General features: G+C 41.1%; 1 protein-coding gene, 2 long non-coding RNA genes and 1 other non-coding gene across 5 annotated transcripts; 3 read left to right on the top strand and 1 right to left on the bottom strand.

The window, feature by feature from the left end:
* Window positions 1-269: 269 nt before the first annotated feature.
* On the top strand, window positions 270-22,377 carry LOC122460810. Its single transcript, XR_006282325.1, has 2 exons — window positions 270-310; window positions 22,210-22,377. It is a non-coding gene; the product is annotated as an uncharacterized LOC122460810 (long non-coding RNA).
* GLRX5 (glutaredoxin 5) lies at window positions 10,966-20,209 on the bottom strand. The gene is made up of 2 exons (XM_038404907.2): window positions 18,923-20,209; window positions 10,966-11,753 (listed from the first exon to the last, which is right to left on the bottom strand). The coding sequence occupies exons 1-2, from the start codon at window positions 19,206-19,208 to the stop codon at window positions 11,575-11,577; spliced, it is 465 nt and encodes a 154-aa protein (XP_038260835.1). The 5' UTR covers window positions 19,209-20,209; the 3' UTR covers window positions 10,966-11,574.
* LOC119856862 lies at window positions 19,663-21,661 on the top strand. 2 transcript variants are annotated; one of them, XR_005293441.1, is made up of 2 exons: window positions 19,663-19,804; window positions 21,203-21,661. It is a non-coding gene; the product is annotated as an uncharacterized LOC119856862 (long non-coding RNA). The 2 variants fall into 2 exon arrangements; XR_006282324.1 differs by lacking the exon at window positions 19,663-19,804 and adding an exon at window positions 20,294-20,643.
* On the top strand, window positions 20,550-20,819 carry LOC119858132. The gene has a single exon (XR_005293791.1).
* Window positions 22,378-23,330: the final 953 nt, after the last annotated feature.

The raw sequence follows: 23,330 nt of genomic DNA, 5'->3' as shown, positions 1-23,330 counted from the left end.
AAGCAGCTCCAAGAAGCAGCAGCATGTGTCCCCCCCCCAGCTCCTACACGGAGGCACAGCCAGGAGGCTCTATGCGCTGCCCCGTCCGCAGGCGCTACCCCTGCAGCTCCCATTGGCCGTGGTTCCCAGCCAATGGGAGCTGTGGGAGTGGCGCTTGGGTCAGAGGCAGCGTATGGAAGCCCCTGGCTGCCCCTGTGCATAGGAACCGGAGGGGAGGACATGCCACTGCTTCCAGGAGCCGCACAAAGCAGGGCAAGCCCCAGACCCTGCTTCCTGGTGGGAGCTTGAGGGCCAGATTAATACATCTGGAGTCCCTAACTCTCTACAATTTGTCCACATCTTTCCTGAAGTGTGACGCCCAGAACTGGACACAATACTCCAGTTGAGGCCTAATCAGCGTGGAGTAGAGCAGAAGAATTACTTTCATGTCTTTCTTACAATACTCTTGCTAATACATTCCAGAATGATGTTTGCTTTTTTTGCAACAGTATCACGCTGTTGACTCATATTTAGCTTCTGATCCACTATGACCCCCAGATCCCTTTCCGCAGTACTCCTTCCTAGGTAGTCATTTCCCATTTTGTGTGTGTATAGACAAATATATAGACAAAGCCACACTTTAAAATGTAAAGCAGCTTGAAAGAAACCAGATGTTATAATCCAAGGGCCAAATCCCAGGGTAGATAAAAATCAATGATTCTTTTGAAAATAAATAAATCAATAAATTTGGATTGTTTTGACTTATTTAAATTATATTTTCTTCTGTTTAAAAATAAACCAGTTTAAAATGAAATCTGAATTAAATACAAAATTTGTTAAGGCCTAAACTTATAATACATTTAAATTAAAAAAAATGCCAAATCCATGAACCTCTATCAAAAACTTTGAGTTAAAGGCTGCTTTTCTATATAAACAAAGAATCAGGGGGAAAATATCTAACTTTTGAAGGCAAGCTTTATAAATACAGCACAATAGGTCATATTCTGTATTAGGGGCTTGTTTTGTTTACTAAAAATAAATGTTATATGCTGTTTTGTGTGTTTAATTAAATTCCAATTACGATCCTAATGTAGCTTAACAGAAAACATGAGCAAAAAGTTAATTATGTAGTAAATAACCAACATATCATTCACCATTTTCCAACAGTGAAAATGTACAATTAATAAGAATCTCAAGATATTAAGCTACACAATTGCTTAAATAAATGTATGTAGTTATAGTGTTTTACCTTCCTAGGTAGGAAAAGATGTACCAAATCTAGTGTAAAGACCCTATCTCGGGGTGTGCAAACTTTTTGGCCCAAGGCCACATCCGGGTATGGAAATTGTATGGCGGGCCATGAATGCTCACAAAATTGGGGGTTGGGGTGCGGGAGGAGGTGCAGGCTCAGGGGTGAGACCAGAAATGAGGAGTTCAGGGTGCGGGAGGGGGCTCCAGGCTGGGGCAGGGGGTCGAAGAACGGGAGGGGGTCAGGGGTGCAGGCTCCAGGTGGCACTTACCTCAAGCAGCTCGCAGAAGCAGCGGCATGTCCCCCCTCCAGCTCCTACAGAGAGGCACAGCCAGGTGCTTCTGAACACTGCCCCTGCAGCTCCAATTGGCCATGGTTCCCAGCCAATGGGAGCTGTGGGGGCAGCATGCAGAGCCCCCTGGTTGCCCCTAAATGTAGAAGCCAGAGAGGGGACATGCCACTGCTTCTGGGAGCCGCATGGAGTGGGGCAAACCCCGGCTTGAGGGCCGGATTAAAACGGCTGGATGGCTGAATGTGGCCCCCGGGCCATAGTCTGCCCACCCCTGCTCTATCTAGTTATAAATCAAAATGTTTTAATAGTTATATCAAACAATGAGAATGTACCTTTATTTAGAAAATAATTGAAATACAAATGGAAAAGTTAATTTTAAATCACCTTGATTTAAATCAATCCACTCTGACAAATCCCGTAAAAACCCAAACCCAACTAAACCAAAATAACTTATTTCTGAACATAGTGCTCACTGTTTACTACATGAGTGATCCCATTGACTTCAAAAGGACTACTTGAGATATCAAGCACTACAATAAGTATTTGCAGGATCAGACCCCCAAGGTCAGGTGACTTACCCAAAAAAATACATGGCACTTATAAAGCAACATTCATCCAAGGATCAAAATTGTATTAAGCAAGCCGCACAAGATCAACATGTGGTTGATTAGTATTATTTGCAGATGGGTACATTGAGGCATAGAGGCTGAGTGACAGCGTCTATCATGTTTCTGAGCTTAGGGCTTGTCTACATAGTGTGTGAAAGCACTGCAAGCCAGAGTGTGAATCTGTAGCGCACTAACTTGCCACCCACTAACCCGCTATATGGAGTTCCTGGCACACCTTGATGTTCTCCTGTTTGAAACTAACTTGTATCTAAGGGCTTGTTTACATGACACGCCAGCTTGCCCCGGAGCACGATGACTGATTGATCAACAGTTTGAGCTCCTTGGTGATGGATAAAAGTTGTGACAGCAGCTGGAGGAATGATGGGATGGTAAGAAGAATTCAATGAATTATGAAAAACAAATGAGAAAGCTAAGGTATTTTTTTTAATAACCCTGTCCATGGAAACTTAAAAGTTAGAGTGTAGGATTTAGTATTGGCATAAAAAATAAAAGCTGCACAGATAACTGGATTGAGGAAGAGTGGGCGTACAAGTAAGTATAGAAATTCTTTAGAAAGATCTAGCAAATAAAATAGTACATCCTCCTCTGTGCAGCACGCCCAGTATTTGTTCTCTCTCTCACTTCAGGGTGCCACCAGCGTGACTCATTCCCTCCAGGCACAAGTTCACACTCTGCGCAACAGTCTTTGGAACAGACAACATGAGTTTATGAAAGATAGCTCTGTCAGACTAACTTGATATCTTTTTTTAATGAGATCACAGGAGTGGTTGACATAATTAAGTGTTGATGTAATATATTTAGGCTTCTGTAAGTATGCGAATGACATCTTGATTAAGAAACCAGAATGATACAAAAGTAACATGGCACACATTAAAAGGATAAACAACTGGCTAACTGATAGGCCTCAAAATATAACTGTAAACAAGGAATCATCATCAAGCAGGCGTGTTTATAGTGGGGTCCCACAGGGATCAATTCTTGACCCTAACATTTTTATCCGCCTCATACTCGAAATAAGGCACAAAATTTTAACTGTCAGGGTAATTGTGGTAGAGTCTCTATCATGGGACATTTTTAAATCAAGATGGGATGTTTGTCTAAAAGATATGCTGTAGTTTAAACAGGTATTAATTCCATTAATTCCAGGAAGTTATATGGCCTGTATTATGCAGGAGGTCAGACTAGATGATCACATTGGTCCCTTCTGGCCTTATCTCACTCTCTCTCTCTAACCTATATATAATGAAACCTTACTTCTATAGACATTTTTTTAAACCATCCTACAGCATTCTATAGCAGGGATATAATAGCTATTAAATTTTATAAGATGGTTTAAAATATATATAAAAAAGTGATTATTCTCTGTTAACTTCTACATAAAATGTACAAAATGATTGCAATAATCACTTCTCCTGGGTTTAAGTCTCACTCCAGTGCATCTTTATAACAATTGCAGCTCCCCTATATTGGCAGGTTTTGTAAACTTTTATATTTTAATTACTAAAACTTTAACATTCATTAGCAGTTAGTTACCAGAAGTCAGAGTTTGTTCTGGACACTGGCAGAGAGATATAAATAAAACCAGCTTCCTTCAATGCATGTCCCCAAAAGTCTGATACAAATGTTATATATTTTAAATACAATTGTTTTGCTCACCCTCGTTTATATGTGATAACCAGTCCCAATCTAAGATTCTGGATGTGTCGCTCAGATCCCAAAGTAAAACCATATCTTGCTTTTACCCCAGATGGTAAAGTTCCTTACTCCATCATTGAAGTACAGGAAGTGAATTGTTATGTCCTGGGGAAGGAAGTGACCCTGCACTGCTCCTTTGGAAGGAGATTTCCTGAGGGCACCAATGCAATGTATGAGTGGATAAAAGGAGAAGATACAGTAATGGTACGCAATGACAGCATCAAGGAACTTTGGGGATGAGATGGAACTCCTACTGAACATCCACCACCAACACTGGCAAACAGCACAGATTTCAGGAAATAAATTCACCACATCCTGACTTTCAGGATAGGATGATGGGGCCTGGTTCAGGTGCGCTTTCCTCCAAGGGGCTAGATGGATTTGAGAGAGAGAGAGAGAGAAAATAATGTTGCCCTCTAGTGACTGCTGCTTACAAATACAATAAAGAACCAAAAAGAAAAGGAGTACTTTTGGCACCTTAGAGACTAACAAATTTATTTGAGCATAAGCTTTTGTGAGCTACAGTTCACTTCATCGGATGCATTCAGTGGAAAATACAGTGGGGAGATTTATATACACACACAGAGAGAACATGAAACAATGGGTTTTATCATACACACTGTAAGGAGAGTGATAAAATAAAATAAAATAAAATAAAATAAAATAAAAGAACCAAGTCCTGCTACCAGCTGAGTGAGCTCTCCAATTTAGTTCAAATGATAGAGGCCTGCGTATGAGACTGTTTAATGTCTCACTGTGCTATGTAACACTCCTGTCCTTGTCACATTTAGAAAGCAAGCCTCAGAGTGTAACTGTTACGCTTACCTTACAGAGAAACTTTAATTTGGGGTTGGGTGCATCATCTGATAGTAAAGCGAAGACAATGAGTCACAGAACTTCTGTAGAGCAAACACAGGCAGTCCCATCTCCTTAGTTTGTTGAACTCACTGAGATGAATTAGGCCACTATAAGAAAAATACATGGCTCTTATACAGCATTTCTCATCCAGTTGTTCTGGAGGACAATTAGCTTTGAAGATTTCCCTAATCCCAGATTTTTTTTTTCCACATAGCCCAAAGAAAGCTATTCTCCTCCTTCACTTTCCAGTGTTGCTTTCATTGAGCATCCAGAATCCTTTGAATTAATATCATTCTAGGATATTATTAATGGTTAGCATTGACATATTTTAAAAAACTAAGAACCCTGAAGAATGCTATTCTATAAGAAAGAGGATGCACTAAAAAGATGCTTCTGTTTGTTCATGCCAATTAGATCAGTTATTATTTTTCAGTTAAACAGCACCATCTGCTGGTTCATGTCAATCATTATTCAATGCATGCCTCAATGAGAGCACTAGCAGTACGTTTCTGATTAGCTTTGGTTTGTAATGACAGCATTTCTGTAAAGTATCCAAAGCTTGTTTCTAGGAATCAGGTATTCTTGAGTTCTAATCTCTGCTCTAATACAATAGTGGGGCTTTTTTGGCAGTCCTAAACTATCTGCCTCAGTTTCCCCATATGTGAAACAAGGTTAATACCTTACTTAGCTCTCAGGAAGCATCAGGAGTATTAATTGATTAATATGTGTAAAGCTCCTTGAAGAAGAAAAGTACTATCTAAATCCTAAGTAGTGGTGCTGAATATTATAATACAAGACAAGCCTGAACCAATCACCTCAAATGGAGGATAATCAAATCTGCATCCAAACTTTGCAGCTCAGGTGACCCTTGAACTATAAAAAACAAAAGAGAATACCTACCTTGCCCTTTTTTATTAAAAAAGTATAAATCTATTTTGAGAAAAGTCCTTAGCTTTGAACAGATAAAATGGTGGTTGATGGGTGAGAACAGAAATGTTTGGATTCAGAATGTCATTCTGCTTGTAGTCTTTGGTTGATATGTAATGTCTAAAATCTGTATTTTTTTCATGTGATAAAATTTTAAAATAAAAGTATTTCAACTTATTGTGAAACTTTTCTACTGGATAAAAGCAAGTGTTGTCTAGTGATTAGAACAGACAACGGAGAATAGACGCCTAGATTCTGTTCCCAGCTCTGCTGATAACTCAGTATGTGATGACTGGCAAATCACTTCTCTGTACCTCAGCTTGTTCTTCCACACAGTGAATATTATACTGACCTACTTCACACACTTCACAGATTTGGTGAAGTTTAATTATTTGGTAAAAATCCTTTAATCTTTGAAGAAAGGGTTTATGTAACATGTGAAAAGTATCAACTTACCTAGTGGAGATTTTCATATCTCAATTTGCAAGGAAGGCAGGCTGAGGAATTTACTTACTTCTTTCAGACCAGGAGGTGCTGAAACATTTAGGTCACTTTTGAGACTAAAAACATATCAAATTATGTACTATCCCTTCTTGAGAGATTAGTACAGGAATGATGGGCTTAATTTTGCCTTCATGGATTCAGAATCTCTGCAACCACCTCTTATTTCTGATGATCAAGAAGTGATCTCACAAATGAATAGTTTATTGTTAGGTGTACCTATGGGTCACCAGTCCATAAATTAAGCCCACAGTCACGCAAAATATTGTAGCTTTCTTCTTCTCCCCAACCTCGTTACCAAGGTATTGACATTTGCTGGAATTACATTCTAGCCTGCATATGCTTAGCTCCAATGGAACGAGACAGGATTTATTTTGAGAAGCTGAAAGATAAAGTAAGGGAACAAATCAGGAGGGGGCGGGGGGAATAATTTTGCTTTGGATTTCTTTAGTATGAGAGACTGGAGAAGTGGGTCTTTGCTAGGGTTTTCATCAGCTTCTCCAGAATGTGTCCTAGAAGGGCATGTCTACATTCAAACTAGGACCTACAAACATACAAACTAGGACCACAGTATCTTTTAATTCAAATATTTATTTTGGTGCAAGTCTCTCTGTGGACATTCTTATTTATTTCAACTTAACATGTCACTTTAAAAATGCAAGATGAAAGAAGAGTTTCCACATACACTTGCCCCAGAACAGCTGAAAGGGGTGAATTAAACTCAATTTAGTTATGCCCCATTTAACGTGTAGAAAAAGTCGAGTTTTCCCTAACAGATATGCCAAGGAGGGATGCCTTAGAAGTTAAATCAGTTAACTAGTGCCCTAATAGGAAGACCATCTAAGAGATGGCAGTGCTAGATGATCATATAAATTAAGTGACATACATAAAAATTGAACACTAGGCTCCCAGGGACTAGAGTTCCTTTAAGCCATCTTGCAAGGCAACCTGTTTGCTTGCAGCCTTCTAAAGCGGGCTGCAGCTGAGCATGCAGCAAAAAAGGCAGTATGAACACTTGGGGTACTCATAGGCCTTCCTTAATATCCTCTCCATCTTCATATGCAGAGTCCTTTAAGGAGAATGTATATGTTAACCATGTGTAGTCTTTTCCTGAATACCCTTGTTATATGGAGGGTAAGAGTTTGTTTTTAAGAATGGGGTAGGGTCTCTGCGTTAGACAAGAGGATTTCTGGTCAGGACATCTCACTCCACAGCTTAATATTCCCTTGCTTGGATTTATGCACTGAAAACACCTTGACTGGCTTCTTCATGCTAGCTATCCTTGCAGGATTCCTGTGTTTAATATTCCTAGGCTTAAACCTTTGCTACCTATTTTACTAAGGTTGCCAGATTTTCCTCCTGGAAAAAAATTTACCTCCAAAGTTGCCAGGTCCTCCTTTGATGAGAATCTCCTCACTGGTGTCACTGTCCAGGACAAAGACATAAGCCTCTATCTCAGAAGCCTTGGCCTGAGGCTACTCCTACTACATCTATTAAGTTAATTTGAACCTGAGTCAGAGTGTTTGCTCTTCATAATAAACATGCTGAAGGGAGGGCATTGATCAGCCCAAGATCTAAAGTTAGGCCAATAAACAGCCACCCCTCCACAAAGAAACAAACACAACCCACCCACCCAAAAAACAATGCAGGCTGTCCACTAGCAGAGTGGGGGCTATGCATTTTATTGCACTGACAACAGCATGTATGATTACCTGCCTTATGGGCAGGTGGACTATGAGGGCATGCAGTGCAAGCACCTCATGGCCCTCAGAGACAGAGTATGAGCTCTGGAGTCCGGAGTTGCTGAACCGGTGGAGCTAAGGGAGACATAAATGGTCATCTTTCACACTGGAGAGCAGTAAATGGTGGGGTCCCTGTGGTTCTGTACTGGGACCAGTGCTAGTCAACATACATGTATAGCTGAAGTCAGGTGCCCTACAATGCTGTGAATAGATTCTCTCATTCCTATACTTGCATTAGCTCTATAGTAGTAGTATGTTGCAGTCTTACCCCGTAGACACCTGTGGAGTAAAAAGGAACAGTGCTGTAAGTGGGTGAGGATATGAGACCGCTCTAAAACTCCCAATTTATATTTCCACATTTGGCAGTAAGATATACTGCAGACCTTGACCCTGTTCGTTTTATTCAGCTGCCTTCTTACTCATTCTCTAACTTGATCAAACCAGGTAGCTGATTGATCCTGCTTTAAAACTATCAATCACATGCTATAGAAAGTTGCCATTCAATAATAAAAGCTAAAATTCTATGGAACGGAAGAAGGAAGAGTCAGAGAAAACCAGTGTGCAGCTGAAGTTTGTCAGCAAAAGTATACTCCAGTGCTAGCCAAACTGTGGATTGTGAGCCATATGTGGCTCTTTTACAGTTAAAGTATGGTTTGCTGGCCCCTCACCCATCCCTTTCCATTCTCCACCTACCAGACCGGGGGGGGGAAAAAGAGAAGAGAGAGAGGGCAGAGAGCTTGGGACCTCTCCGTTGCAGTGGGGTGGAGGAGTAGGGGCTTCTCTCCAGGGGGGGACTTCAGGTTTTCAGCCTCACAGGGAACACCTGCTGGGGCTCAGTGCTTCAGCAGGAGCAGGGCTGAAGCCCCAAGCCCCATCAGGGGCCGCCCACGGGGCTGAAGCACTGCAGGTGCACCCTGCCTCTCAAACTTCTGAAGAATATTGTATGCGGCTCGGACAATCAGTAAGTTTGGCTTCCCCCAGTATACTCATGTACTATGCAAGCAGTAAGACCAACACTTCTAATCAACATGAGAAGAGAAATACTGGTAATCAGAGAGAGGTAGTATATACTTCAGTTAGAGGGCTGCTCTGAGGTTTATTTGTCTGAACAAACATTTGAAAACCTACCATGACTGAATATGTTCCTCAGCAGGTTAGGTAACAGAATATTTTTCAAACAAACGATTAGGTTGGGCAACAGTTGAGGAGCAAAGTGAGGAAGAATGAAAAATAGTATCTCTAGCTTGGGTGTTAGATGGTAGCATGTGATGGTGAAAACTACTTACATGTCCCAGAGGAAAAAAAAGGAGGAAATTAAAACAGCATTTAAGAGTATTTCATTTTGAAAACAAGACAGTTTGTAGAGACTTTATGTACACAAAGCTATTTTTGGATGTATAATAGTAGAGTAAGGAAGTTAAGACTGAAGTGCACAGAACTGACGTTCAAGCATTTACAATTAATAGGGTGCACTCCATAAATACAATGTGGTACACAAACTGAGATTTCCCCCACCTGTAACTACACATGACTGATAGCTGCTCTTAAGTCTCGTTATTTTGTACTGTAATATAATAACCAAAGGGGATGGTATGGAGACAAAACTAAGGGTGTTTATACACTGTACATACTCATTGCTACATTTACCTTGCTCTATCTTAAATATTTCACTTTTGGTTCCATACCCACTTAGAGATATTGACCAAGAAGCGTTACAGTTTTACACCCTTAGGGTATTAAAAACAGAACTGAGGATCTGAAAGAGCATCTGAAAATAGGCATGCTTTAGTGTACTCATAAAAGAGATTCAAATATCCACTATGAACATTTATCATCATAATCACTTGTTTACTTAGTAAGAGAAGCCACCACAGGTACCTAACCCAAAGTAAAATTTAAAAATTCACAACACAACACACTATACTGAAATATAAATATTTATATTACATGCTTACATCATGACAGGTTTCAGAGTAACAGCCGTGTTAGTCTGAATTCGCAAAAAGAAAAGGAGTACTTGTGGCACCTTAAAGACTAACAAATAAATTTGTTGACTAAGGTGCCTCAAGTACTCCTTTTCTTTTTGCTTACATCATGTTGATACTTTCCTCACTATTTCCCTAATGGAATTGGACATACTTACAGTAAAATATAATAGTATTCACTGAAGAATTCGCTAATTTGTGATTTCTGCACTTGAACTACCTCTCAAAGAAGCACCTAGACAGAAGAGATTTGAAATGGACTCCTATACTCCAGACTTCTCATTTTGTTCATTCTTAATTTGCAAAAATTATAGCCCTGGATTCCCCCCACCCTTCAGAATTTTCTTAATTCAAAAAAAGCACATTTTCTGTCAATCACACAGTGAAAGAATGATCAATAATAATAATTAATAATATTCAAAACAAAAGCCATCAAGTTCATTAGAAACTTATTGATAAATCAAAATAACGTAGACAATCATAAGATCACCGGATAATTATTTTTCAGATCATTTGCTCAATCCATGGGCATACATTATTTTATTCATAAAAACCAAATAGCAGTAGTTCTTGAGAGACTACTAACTTTAATTTACTATTTTTTTCAGATATACTGTATGACTTTTATTTGTAGAAAGACCAGAGTTTGACACTTCACAGAAAACAGACAGACAATCTAGCAAACATTTCTGCCATCTGCCCAGAAGATCTCCTCCCTTGCTCTTCTGTACTGGTACCTAGAAGAACAGTTCATTTGTTTATTTCATATTTGAAGACAACACTCTTTGTGGCACAGCAGTCAAGTAGGAATTAATATTTGTCAGCGTAAAGCTAAAGAGTGTAGCTGCTGACAAGTAGTATAAGATTTATTTATGGTTTTCAAGTTATTCTGCTCTCCATAAGGAAGAATTATAGAATTTCCACATATGAGCACGGATAAAAGAGACTTGAATTTCACAAAGTGTAAAAACAGAGGTAATTTTTGGCAGATGTACAACAGAAAATTACTTTAAAACCTTTTAGTCACAACTCCCAGTAGTCTCCCAAAAGCCATCAGTAGTTACAACCCACAGTTTGGGAAACAAAGCAATAAATGACCAACGTATCGTTTGTTTTTACTAATGTATTTATTTATAGCTGTAGGAATAAAGGTGTATTTCATAGTTCACTTATCTGACTGTTTTCCTCCAGTTTGTTAAACAGATTCGCAGGTAACAAACAATTTTACAGGTTGCCAAGAAGTCCTATCTTCAAGTGTTCATAAAGAATGACAGTGGCTATTTGATAGTGTTTTCAAGAGAAGCAAAAAAAGCTACAAACACTATCTACATAGGTTTATATATCAAAGCATTAGCCAAGTGATATACACAGAAGACCACAAAAAAAATATTGTACAATCTTTCATTTACTCCTGCCTCAGGCAAGAAGAATTAACACAAGTAGAAGTAGGCTGCTTGTTTATTTCAGTTCCACAGTCATTTGAATTATAGTGCAATGGTTATAATCAAATTTTCACAACAGAATATCCTTAAACCAAAATACCAGATAACCTGTACTATGAGCTACCATTTGTTTACTAATAGACAAACATTAGTGTCAGTTCAAAAAGATGCCTCCTTTGAGATAATACATAAGGCTTTTCTGGTAATAAGGTATTGTCAAAGATTTTGTTTGTTTATTATAGTCCCATCTTTTTAAATGAAATAGCTTGCTTTTTTTATTTTTTGTCTTGGTCTTTTTCTGCATCCAAAAGTGCAGAGCGGATTCCTAACTTCTTAAGCTCTTCCACTAGGTCTCCATTCTGATGCATCTGGAGGAGTATGTCACAGCCACCAACAAATTCACCATTAAGATATACTTGAGGGATGGTAGGCCAGTTGGAGTAGTTTTTAATTCCTGTACCAGAAAATAAAATTTAAAAAAAGGTTAAATCTATTGTTTTCAAATACACTGGAATTCATGAAAAGTAAGAAGCATTGCTTTAGCAGCATGCAGATTTTAACACTTCAGTTCCTTCTCTTTGAGGCTGTGGGTCCTGTGTACTGCAGAAGAGCCGTCAGAATTAACCACATTCCATTAAACTTTTTTTTTTTTTTTTTGTTTTGGCTCCCACCTAAAGCTAGAAATTTGAGACCTGAGTTCAATTCCAACTGTGACTCTTAAACAGGAGCTGTGCAAGTATCATGCTTGCTTCCTGGGGATGAGAGAAGATTATTAAAGCAGGGGCTCTCAAGCTTTCCAGATGACTGTACCCCTTTCAGGAATCTGATTTGTCTTGAGTACCCCCAAGTTTCACTTCACTTAAAAATTACTTGCTTACAAAATCAGACAAACATAAAAAAAGTGTCACAGCCCACTATTACTGAAAAATTGCTTATTTTCTCATTTTTACCATAAAATGAACCCCTGTACTAAAGTGACTTATTTGGCCAACTAAAGAAACAGGAGCCCTTTAAAATCAGTGTCCAGTACTGTTTGTATGGGGAATTTAATTACAGTATCCTCTGTGGGATTATTAAAACTCCTTATAAGGAATACATTCTTACTGCCTTTATACAGAGCTATTTGCTACTGCAAATTCATTTACTAGACAACTTGTCCTCTAACAGTCCTTGAATTTCTAGTGCTTTATCTTTTACCGGCAGACACTGAAATTCATGGGAGGGGCACCAGATGCAACATGAACCTAAGGCGCACTATGAAAATGTGCCTGGCATCACAAGTTATGAAATAAATATGTAGTCTGCTACAATTAACCCTTACGAAAAGCCATGTAGACTAAACAATATTTAAAATTATATACATAAAAGATTAAATAAGACCAGTCAAAAATTTTCACAACGGAATACCCTTATGCCAAGCATTACTACTTGTTGATGCTAGTTATAGTTGAAGAATCTCAGGAAGATGAGGAAGAATTATTACAGATGTTGAAAAATACATACAGTTTGTAACTTTAATATCATACCAAACGCTGCAAACCTAACAGTTCACTTTCTTAACTTTAAAGTGCAAAGAACCAGATCACTGTATGCTCATCCCTAGTCACTATATTTTCCACTGAATGCATCTAATGAAGTGAGCTATAGCTCACGAAAGCTTTTGCTCAAATAAATTTGTTAGTCTCTAAGGTGCCACAAGTACTCCTTTTCTTTTTGTGAATACAGACTAACACGGCTGCTACTCTGAAACTAGTCATTAACTAGGATCCCAGACAATGCTCTAAGTCTGTGGTTTTCAAACTTTGCAGGCCGTGTACCCTTTTCCAAATAATGTAGTTTATCATCTCATAATATACCAATGATTAGATTGCCAAGTGTTACTAAATAAAATGTGTTGTCTGCCATTACAGGATTTTCCTTGAATACCCCGACAAGAGCTCATGTACCCCAGTTTGAAAACCACTGCTCTAAGCAGACGTCCCCTGCAGTGCGGAGTAACAAAATATTGACTGAAAAATATTAAGACCAAATAGTACATAACATGGAGAGATTAAGTTTTCCCATCTTACAGAGGATAAAAATTTATTTTCTAAAAAACAGTTCTTTAACGGCAACAATAAACCAAGGTACCAACTTAATAGCAGATATATCCTTATTCAGAGACTATGTTCTCCAAATTGCAGTCAAACAATGGAGTCAAATTAAGTCTTTTCCACCTAATTTCTATGATTTATCTGTGCCTTAAAAGTTCTTTTGTGTTTCATAATTACTACAGATTTGACTTTGACAACAGAACAGTGCTATCTAAAGTGTACATTAGGGAAAATTCCTAATGGCTGTTAAAGGTGCCTCCCAGATAATAACGTATCAAGCTAAACAATCTTAGACTGTTTTCTCCACTTGAAAGAACATGACCTATCCAAACGATTTACTCATTTAGCTACTATAATAAACTAATCTCTACCTCAATAAGTGCTTTGTTTTCTGATTTCCAACCAGATTAACCAATTCTGCTTACTCACTTCCATACTTAAATATATATTGATAAGGAAGTGTTTGAGTTCTAATCATGTGAGATTATGGTTTGCACAGTCAATACAGAAAGCTAATCCCACCAACACTAATTCTTTAGAAAATGCATCTTGGGATTTGTTATGGCTAACATTTTAATATGCTTACATTTTAAACAGTCACAGCAAAGCATTTTAAAGTACCATTTAAACTATAAATAGCCCCTTTACCTAGGACATGTTTTATTTTCACTACAGATGAAAGTGTCTAACAAAATAATAATTCTCTCTCTCTCATATATATATATATCTGCAGTTCCATCCCCTGAAGTCTGGTGTCCCTCCTTACCCCCTACTGTTAGTTGAATTCCCTATTTATTCCCGTCCCTGGGCAAAACTCCCACAGAAAACAATGAGACCACTACCTGAGAAATGAATGAACATGACCTTAAGTGCAATGTTAAGAACATATCAACATTCTTCTCTAAGTGTACAGTGCACCAACTTCTCCAATTACAAAAAGGGGAAAACCCAGTAAAATTTCATAATATTGTTTTCAATGCTGCATACCTACTGTTCAATCCCAGAGCTTAAATAAATGCCATGGATCATTACGCAATGAACTACTGACTTGTTCAAGGTTCATGAAAGAAACCCAGCTGCATGCTATTTTTTACTTATCAAATCATTCTATTAAATCATAAGTTTAACAAATCATTTTACTTTAGAAATAGAAAGAGCTACAACATTTTTATATTTTGAAGTTTAATAAAGACTTCCAGAAAGCACGATCCCAAAATCTCAAGTTTACCAATAACTAAAATAAGATAGTTTGAATATAATGTAAAAGACCGTTTGGTATTAATATTTTACTTTACCATGAGATCTCACTACAGTTAAATCATGACACTGAAAAGCAATTTGAAAATAAAATAAAATAAATAAAGACCAGATATAAACCTTTCAACTAAAAGCTAAAAGAAAAGAAGAAAGCAGAGGCCCAAATGCAAGAAGTAAAGGGGGAAAATGGGGGAGCAGAGAGAAATCATCCACCTGATAAATCTAAATATTAAATTCCTATCCTACCAAAAACAAACAAACAAACTTGCTGTAAAGTGTTTATAGTAAGCTTTGCTAGTGCCCTACACCTGCATGTCTGCTTTCAAGGCAAAAATATCCCACTTCACAATTATTATACTCAAGTAACCCCATAAAACCTTAGCACTAAGCTAGGCATGTCCAAAAGGGAAGCAAGCAGAAAGAATTTCATGTGATCAGACTAGCAACCTTCTAGAAACGGAGATCCAGGAAAACAGGCACAAATACTTTCACATAAGCTAGTTTCTAGGTTGCTCAGGATGGCAGAGTGTTCCCTGAATACTTCTTGTGCATGATATTGGGGCCTGAGAAGGCATATTTCATACTTTACCAAAAGAAGGAAAAGTCCTGAGCAGTCAGTGCTGATACACTGAACTGATGTACTGTGGTAGGAGTTCTCAAACTTTTTCAGTGTCCACCACACCTCAAGACAGAGATCGTATTGTGGGCCATTTCATAATCCATTCATAATTTCCCTGATAACCTCAACATTCCTGAGGCAACTACAATAAGAAAAAGTATTGTTATAACATATTTTAGGTGCCTCAATGCAATTTAGCATCTCAACAAGGTCAAGAAGCAGTATGTGAACAGCCAGATCTCCAAGGACGACAGTCCAAGAACTACTGTATTCTGGGGGTGGCTAGAAATCTGGTTGTGACATTGCACCCCATAATGCTTTATAGAAATACGCTTATGAGTGAAAAGAAAAGAAGTACCCGTGGCACCTTAGAGACTAACAAATTTATTAGAGCTTAAGCTTCCGATGAAGTGAGCTGTGGCTTATGAGTGAATATGACATAACTGGAATATGCTTTATGCAAGATATGCTATGTAACATCTCTCTGCAAAGGTTATGATCAACTGAATATCTTCATCCTATTTTTATGCATGTATCATTTTTGTATTTGAAGTTATGAATATTGGCTATGTATTTGTTTGATTCTAAGTAGCCTCAGTGAAGCATTTGGTCAGCTTCTTGAGAAAGGACTATTCTCAGTAAATGCCCCAATCAAGAAACACTTAACTGACAATGGATTTTGGAAGACACCAATCCATATCTGAGCTTTCCTGGGAACATTCAAACTAACATGTAAACAATGGTGTCAACCTGCAAAAAGCTGAATCATTCATAGACATGTCACTTGCCCAGGTGGCTAGAGACCCCATCTTGTGGTTGTGATGTTGCACAAGAGAGGATATAAAAGACCCTGAAAGCCCCTCCATTTTGTCTTCAGCTGGCTCAAAAGATAAGCCTCTCCACCCGAAAGCGATGCCTGAAAGAAACTGGGAAAAAAGGACAGTAACTACAGGGGTGTGAGTGATTGCTGGACCCAGACTAGGAGGAAGTCTAGTCTGTAAAAGAAGCTTATTGTAAAATCTGAGGGAGAGATTTACCTGCATTTAATTTCTTACTGAATGAGGGTTAGGCTTGTGTGTTTTATTTTATTTTGCTTGGTAACTTACTTTGTTCTGTCTGTTATTACTTGGAACCACTTAAATCCTACTTTTTATATTTAATAAAATCACTTTTTACTTATTAACCCAGAGCAAGTAATTAATTCCTGGGGGAACAAACAGCTGTGCATCTCTATCAGTGTTATAGAGGGCAAACAATTTATGAGTTTACTCGGTATAAGCTTTATACAGAGTAAAACGGATTTATTTGGGGTTTGGATCCCATTGGGAACTGGGTGTTGGAGACAGGAGCACTTCTTAAGCCGTTTTCAATTAAGTCTGCAGCTTTTGGGCGATGTGGTTTAGACCGAGCCTGTGTTTGTAGCAGGCTAATGTGTCTGGCTCAACAAGGTAAGGTACTGAAGTCCCAAGCTACCACGGAAAACGGGCTCAGAGGTAGTCCCAGGACATCAGGTGGCAGTCTCAAGGGGGTTTCTGTGACCCAACCCGTCACACTAGTAGTCACAGAAAATATCACAAAAATTAAAGTACGGGAAGGATTATTTCTTATGTACTCCCCCTCCCCAATTTTCATAGTTAATCTCTGCCTTCTGCTTCACATCCAACAATTGAAATCCCAATTCTCTGAGATATCAAACTGCTGTAAAACAGAAAACAAGATTTTCAAATGAGAAGTTTTAGGAGCGGATAAAATTCTAGGGGCAAAAGAGGAAAGGAGCTGCCACATAAGGGATCAGACAGTGGTTCTAAAAGTCTTCAGTTTTGGTATTCTCTCTCTCTGAGAACAGCCACTACCAAATGCTCTAGTAGATGGTACAAGAATCCCAATAAAATATACTTATAGAATAACCTAGCCTCAAGGGAAATTTCTGTCAGTTAGTGGGTCCTGAAGCATGATAATTTAGGCTGAATTTTTTTTTTCCAGCTTTACTACTGTATCATAGAATTGTAGGACTGGAAGGGACCTTGAGAGGACTTTAGTCCAGTCCCCTGCACTCAAAGCAGGACTAAGTATTATCATCCATCTTTGCTATCCATATAAATGCTTATTCCTTACTAATACAGAAATGGTGGGGAGGAAAATACAAGCCAAAATAGAATTGTCTCTAAACAAAATATTTTCCAAAACTATTGTGATGACGCGTCAATGGCTGTTTAAAATCAGGAGAGCTGCAAAGCAACTGTCAAGCTGTAAAGAGTTTAGAACAAACAGGAGAGGTCATTCAGTCATAACTTCTGAACGGTGCCACCTTTGACCCAAATTTCACCAAACCTAGAGGCCACACTGGAAGTTAGTAAGAGCTTGGAGGACCGCAAATAATTTGCATAAACAGAATAGAGCACATAATGTAATGCAACTCAGATTAAGATTTGAGTTCAGTAGGATGAAGATAATGAGCCTTGCCTATCTTGTATGAGCCAACATATTCCTTCACAGCTTTCTGTTGCTCCACTCAAGCACATAATAAGCAGTGTTCTAGTAAGCTGATAGTGATGCTTTTGACAAATTATTTTCCTACTGAAGCTTATTCAGGAATGTTATAGCTTTGAGTCAATGGACAAAATATTCTTCTATTCCATTGCTACTAGCATACACTATTTGTTTATAGCCTCCATTTTTCCTTAATGTATGGTACTAGCACCATTATCTGTAACAGTGAGCACAGGTCTAGGTGATTTGAAAATCTTTCTTTCAAAAAAGAAAAAAGATGCAATCAGCAAAGAAAACAAGCCACAGGGGTTGGCTGATCAGACCAAGATAAAGAATCATGCCACAGCTTGTCATCCCTGTGGGCCTCACCTTTTAACCCATGAACACAATTGTGACTCCCAGGTATCATCCCAATTTGAAAGATGGTGAACTAAGGGGAGGTGAGGGGGGGGGGGGTGTTAATGGGTTCTGAGATTACTTTCAGAGTCTACAAAATCGCACAATGAAGTTATGCCAGGACAATGTTTTCAGGCAATACGATGTACAGCTGAGCTGATACCCATATGGCTTTGTGCACATTCTAAGTGAAGAGGTTAAAGTGTTTTAGAAACATTAAGGTTACATCGCCCAAGTGAAGTACGCTCACACATTTCATTTGTTTTACAGATGTGCCACAGAGATAGATTTTCATAGGATCTGGCTACTTAACTTCCTTAGGCCCTTTTGATAATCACAGCACAAAACCACACGTCTATAGCAGTCATGAACAAAACCCAGGTCTCTGTACTCCCAGTCCCAAGATCACCCTTCCTCTACAACTGACCATTTGAGCTACTCCCCAGAGGGGCTACAAGGCGGGCCACTGGGGCGGGACACCAGCTCAGACACGATACCATCCCCTTGCGACTTTCTCGCTCATCGCAGGCACTTCGGGCCTGGTTTTTCAGAGCTGCTGAGCACCTAGAGCTCCAGTAAAGTCAGGGAGAGCCGCTGGTGCTCAGCGCCCATGGAGAAAAGCAAACCCCTACCGGGTCCCCTTTTGGAGGTGTACGTGGAAGGCTTCTGCCTTCCCTCCACCGCCCCCCAACAGGGTCCCCTCCAGCGTGTGTCGGGGGGGAGGGGATCGGCCTACCCACAGCCCCCTGGGGCCAACCGGGCGCTCACCTTGCCGGAGGTCGGGGTCCTGCAGCACGTCGTAGGCCTGGAAGTCCTGCACCCCGTGCAGGCGCAGGATCTGCACCACGGCGTTGCTGAAGCCGCACAGGGGCTGGGCCGGGTTGCCCTTCATGAACACGACCACGGGGTGCGCCCGCACCAGCCGCTCCACCGACTCCCGCGACCCTCGGCCGCCGTCCCCGGCCGCGGCCTGGCTGAGGGGCCGCGCGCCCCATCGCAGCGGGGCGCCGCGCAGCAGCGAGGCCGCGCGCAGCCAGCACAAAGAACCGCTCATCGCGGCCTTCCCTAGCGGCAGTGTCCCACCCTGAGAGACACAGGCACCGGATCCACCTCCAGTCCGTTCCTCCTCCCCATTGGTAGAGGCGGCAAAACGTCACGGATAGCCTTAGCCAAAGATGGGCAGAAATACCTGTCAATCCACATCCGTTGCTAATAGAATGCAGGCGAGACTTTTTCTAGCCTATCCGCCTGATCACGGCGCTTCCTCCCTATTGGCAGAGCCTGGGATCATACGGCGGGCCTTGAGTGGATAAAAACATTTGTCAATCGACCCAAACCACCAATAATGCGCCGCACATCCGGATGGACCCGCCCACTGACTTATGAATCCGGCCCCTTCTGCGTTGCTATTGGCTGTGCTAGTCGCGTAGGGCGAGGCTAGTCAGGGTCCCGCTGCAGAAAGGGGGTGGGGAGAGAGGGGGGTAGCTTTTGGCTGCTTCCGCTTCCGGCGCGGCGTTGTGGGGGCATCGCGGAGCTACAGCGTGGTGCGGGGCTCGCGGTGGCAGCGGCGGGGGGGACCCGGGTGCGGGCCGCCGGCGCTGAGGAGCCCTCGGCCGGCGGGGATTTTTAGGCGCGGTGGAGACCGTTGAGGTATCTGGGGCTCGGCGTCCCTGGGGTCTCCCGGCTCCTAGCGCGGGACTGCGATCCCCGAGCCGCTTCTCTCGGCCTCGAGCGGTGCCGGAGCACAACGGGCCTCGCTGGCTGGTGCCGCGCCCTGCCCGGGTCGGGGGTCGGTTCGCCCCGCGGGGGGGGCTCGGGTGCCTGGGGCTCTAGCGAGCAGGTCCGGGCGGGCCGCGCCGCGCCGCGCGTGACGGCCGAGCCCTCGGGGGGAAGCGGGTTGGTCGCTGTCCCCCGGCCTGTCTGGCTGCCACGAGGGCCGGGTGGCTCTGTCCCAGCTGGCTCGGGAGCACCGCGTCTCCCCGAGCGCCCTGGAGACCCACCGGCAGAATCAGCGGGGCCGGCCTCGCTGAGACAAGGCTCCGTCCGCCGCTGTGGTGCGTGAAGGAGCAAAGCGGGGTGGGAAGAGCTTTTAACCAGCCCCCGCTGGTCGCTGTCAAGATCTAGCTATTCGCTGTGAGCCGGGCTTCTGCAGTAGAGGGTGTCATTCAAGGCTGGGTGCGGGAAGGGGTGAGAACCTGGTGAAGGGACACAAGGTGCCTCTTTCTCTAGTAGCAGTTAAAAGCTGAGTCTTAGGGTAAAACTTTAAAGTCACTCAAGTCCCTGCTTTCACAAATGATGTGGGCACTTAGATGCCTAGATTCCTATTGACCGTTGGCTCCACGGTGTTTGTCGCTTTTGAAAACTTTGCCCACGATTTCCTGAGATTCCAATGACATGTCTGTGGTCTTGGAGCTGCCCTTGGTTGTTGGTACTCAGGGCTTACCAGGCTTGCAGAGAGAGCATCTGTCTGAGGAAGCCGAGGCGTGCCTGTAAGAGTAATAGCAGAACCATGTGCAATATTCCTCTCACATGCCTAATTCTGTTGCCACGGAGATAATGACTTATTCCATGTCATTATCCATCTACCAACAGTAAGAGTAACTTTGCAGTCTGATATTGTTCAGCAAATACTGATTTTTGCTGAACACTAAAAACTGCTATAAACTTTCAGTGGGTTCCTTCAAACCTGTTCTTACCAATGTATATTTGGACTTGTGTGCAGGAACTTGGCTAGTGATAGTTAATGGTGGTCTTGCATAACAAGAATCTTTTGGAATAATACTTAGCTTTATATAATGCTTTTTTAAAAAAAAAAAAACCCACTGAATAAACTTGAAACAGAACAAGATCCTTTGGCTGTGTAGCGTAAACTGTATTATCCTATACACTCGTCCATACCATAAAATAGGTATCAATTAATGGCAAAAGGGATCCTTGCTTTTATGTCTGTTGAACAGTCATGACTGTTTTGGTGAAATTGTCTTTTTATTCAACTGTAATCTTCCTAAAATTCAAACTCGTGAATAAACCTTTCTGTTTATTTTCAAGGTTAGTGATTCAAATCACCTACTCTGAAGAAATCTGAATGTGGCTTCAGTGAGAATTTTAAGGAAATCTAATGCACCCCTAATGTTGCAGATGTTCCTGCTGCGGAAGCCAATCTCATACCATGCTGAAGACCTGTAATATATGATAAAAATCAGTAATATTTAAATGAAGTTGCAGTGCTTTTACAAGTCCATCAAATTTCTTCTTGTAATCTGAATTGGATTGTCTATTATAATGGGTACCTAGTTTCTAAATTGATTTGTAACACACTTCCAGTGAAATACTTAAGCTCTATAGTTCTTGCACTGTAGATATTACTCATGTTACATAATACAACATTATTCAATACCACGCAGTTGACCCTTATGTAACTCATGTTGGCTTCATTAGGTACAAAACTAGCTATACACAATTTCTGGATAATTAAAACTATTAGTAAACACGTGTGAAATATGCTAAGACTACGTGTAATCACTGACTTGCCTGTTTCCTTTTTTTAATTGAAAGAATACAAATGCTTTCTACAACTCATCACACAACTGTCACTAGTAGTTAGACTAGCATCAATTCAAGTATTCCAGAACACAAGTGAGATTAGGAAGCTCATTTACACTTCATTTTCATTTACTTCTCCTATTGGAGTAACAAGTTGAAGTGGCTTGAGTGCGGGCTCTGGGATGGGGCCAGAAATGAGAAGCTCAGGGTGCAGGAGGGGGCTGGGGCAGGAGGTTGGGGAAACGGGAGGGGGTCGGGGTGCAGGCTTCAGGTGGCGCTTACATCAAACAGCTCCCAGAAGCAGCGGCATGTCCCTGTTCCAGCTCCTATGTGGAGGCACGTCCAGGTAGGTCTGCACACTGCCTGTCCACAGGTGCTGCTCCTGCAGCTCCCATTGGCCACAGTTCCTGGCCAATGGGAGCTGCGGGAGCAGTGTCTGTTGCCCCAAGTTTAGGAGCCGGAGGGGGGACATGCCACTGCTTCTGGGAGCCACTCCTTGGTGGGAGCTCAAGAGGTGGATGCAGCCCCTGAGCTGTAGTTTGCCCACCCCTTTCTTGAGGGCAGCAGTTGTCCTTTATGGTGGTTACATAGCGCCTAGCACAATAGCATTATGACCTGGCTAAAGCTGCTAGGTGCTGTTACAATATAAATGATAACTCTAAACTAGATGCTAATAAAAACAATAGGAAAAATTATCTAATTATTAAATGTTTCATGCAATTCTAATAATTCTTTGTCTAGTCCTGTTTTTAGATGCTCCTGTGCACTAAAATGGCTTTTATAGGCCCCCCCTTTTTTTTGCATTCATTCTTAACAAGATGTCTTTCTGCACCTGGCCTAATAAAATTAATTACAGTGGAGGGTCTTCTTTTGGGGAGGAGTTCAGTAGAGGCAGACAGAAGAATTGCAGCATGCTAGTTACCAAAGAAAACTGAGTGAGTTCCAAAACCAGCAAACAAGGTATGGTTATGTGGCTTCTGAATGTTAGGTTTTGAAGAACAAGACGCTTCTAAGTAACTAGACCACCCATAGATTGTCTGACTCTAAATGGTGTCAAGGTATAATATGCTGCACATCAGTAACTTTTTGCTTTGTAAAGCAGAGAGCCCTACTAAAGCTGTGTAAATAATGACAAGGAAATTGAGTGCTTGTGTGGTCTCTGTAGAAGTTGGATGGAATTTTTGAGTCTGGTTATTAGCAGAAGCAAATCTATCTAGGGCCAAATTGGCGTCCGTGCTCCATGCTAAATAGAAAAATCTCCAACTCTGACTGTTATGAGACCAATTGGTGTTAACTCTGTCTACCTACATGGTATAAATCTAGAGAGCTACTGTCTCTCTGTAATCAAGATGTTGATTAGCTTCTACTATAAAATGGAAGCTCTGCTTCCCCACACATAAGCTTAATCTCCTCTGGAGACGTCTGATAAGACCAGTCAGCCCATTCAGCTCTTGTGACTTTAGCAAACCAGGATGTACTTGCCCATCAATTATTCTATAAGGTGTATGGCCAAAAATCCCATTGGACCAAGCTGCTTCTAAAGAGGTAAACGCTCCAGTGTTGCATCCTATGCTCTTTGGTGGATAATTGAGTCACTCGGTGAGCAATGTGGCTTCCTTTCTTACTCCTTCCC

Source organism: Dermochelys coriacea, chromosome 6 (assembly GCF_009764565.3).
Source record: "Dermochelys coriacea isolate rDerCor1 chromosome 6, rDerCor1.pri.v4, whole genome shotgun sequence".
In the NCBI taxonomy this organism is placed as follows: Eukaryota; Metazoa; Chordata; order Testudines; family Dermochelyidae; genus Dermochelys; species Dermochelys coriacea.
This window is presented reverse-complemented; position numbering and strand designations above follow the sequence as displayed.

Excerpts from the sequence above, each read along its gene's own strand:
- GLRX5 (XM_038404907.2), bottom strand. The coding sequence starts at position 19,208 with ATGAGCGGTTCTTTGTGCTGGCTGCGCGCGGCCTCGCTGCTGCGCGGC. Across the intron at positions 11,754-18,922 it reads GGACCCCGACCTCCGGCAAG|GAATTAAAAACTACTCCAAC; the intron begins GTGAGCGCCCGG and ends TTTCTGGTACAG.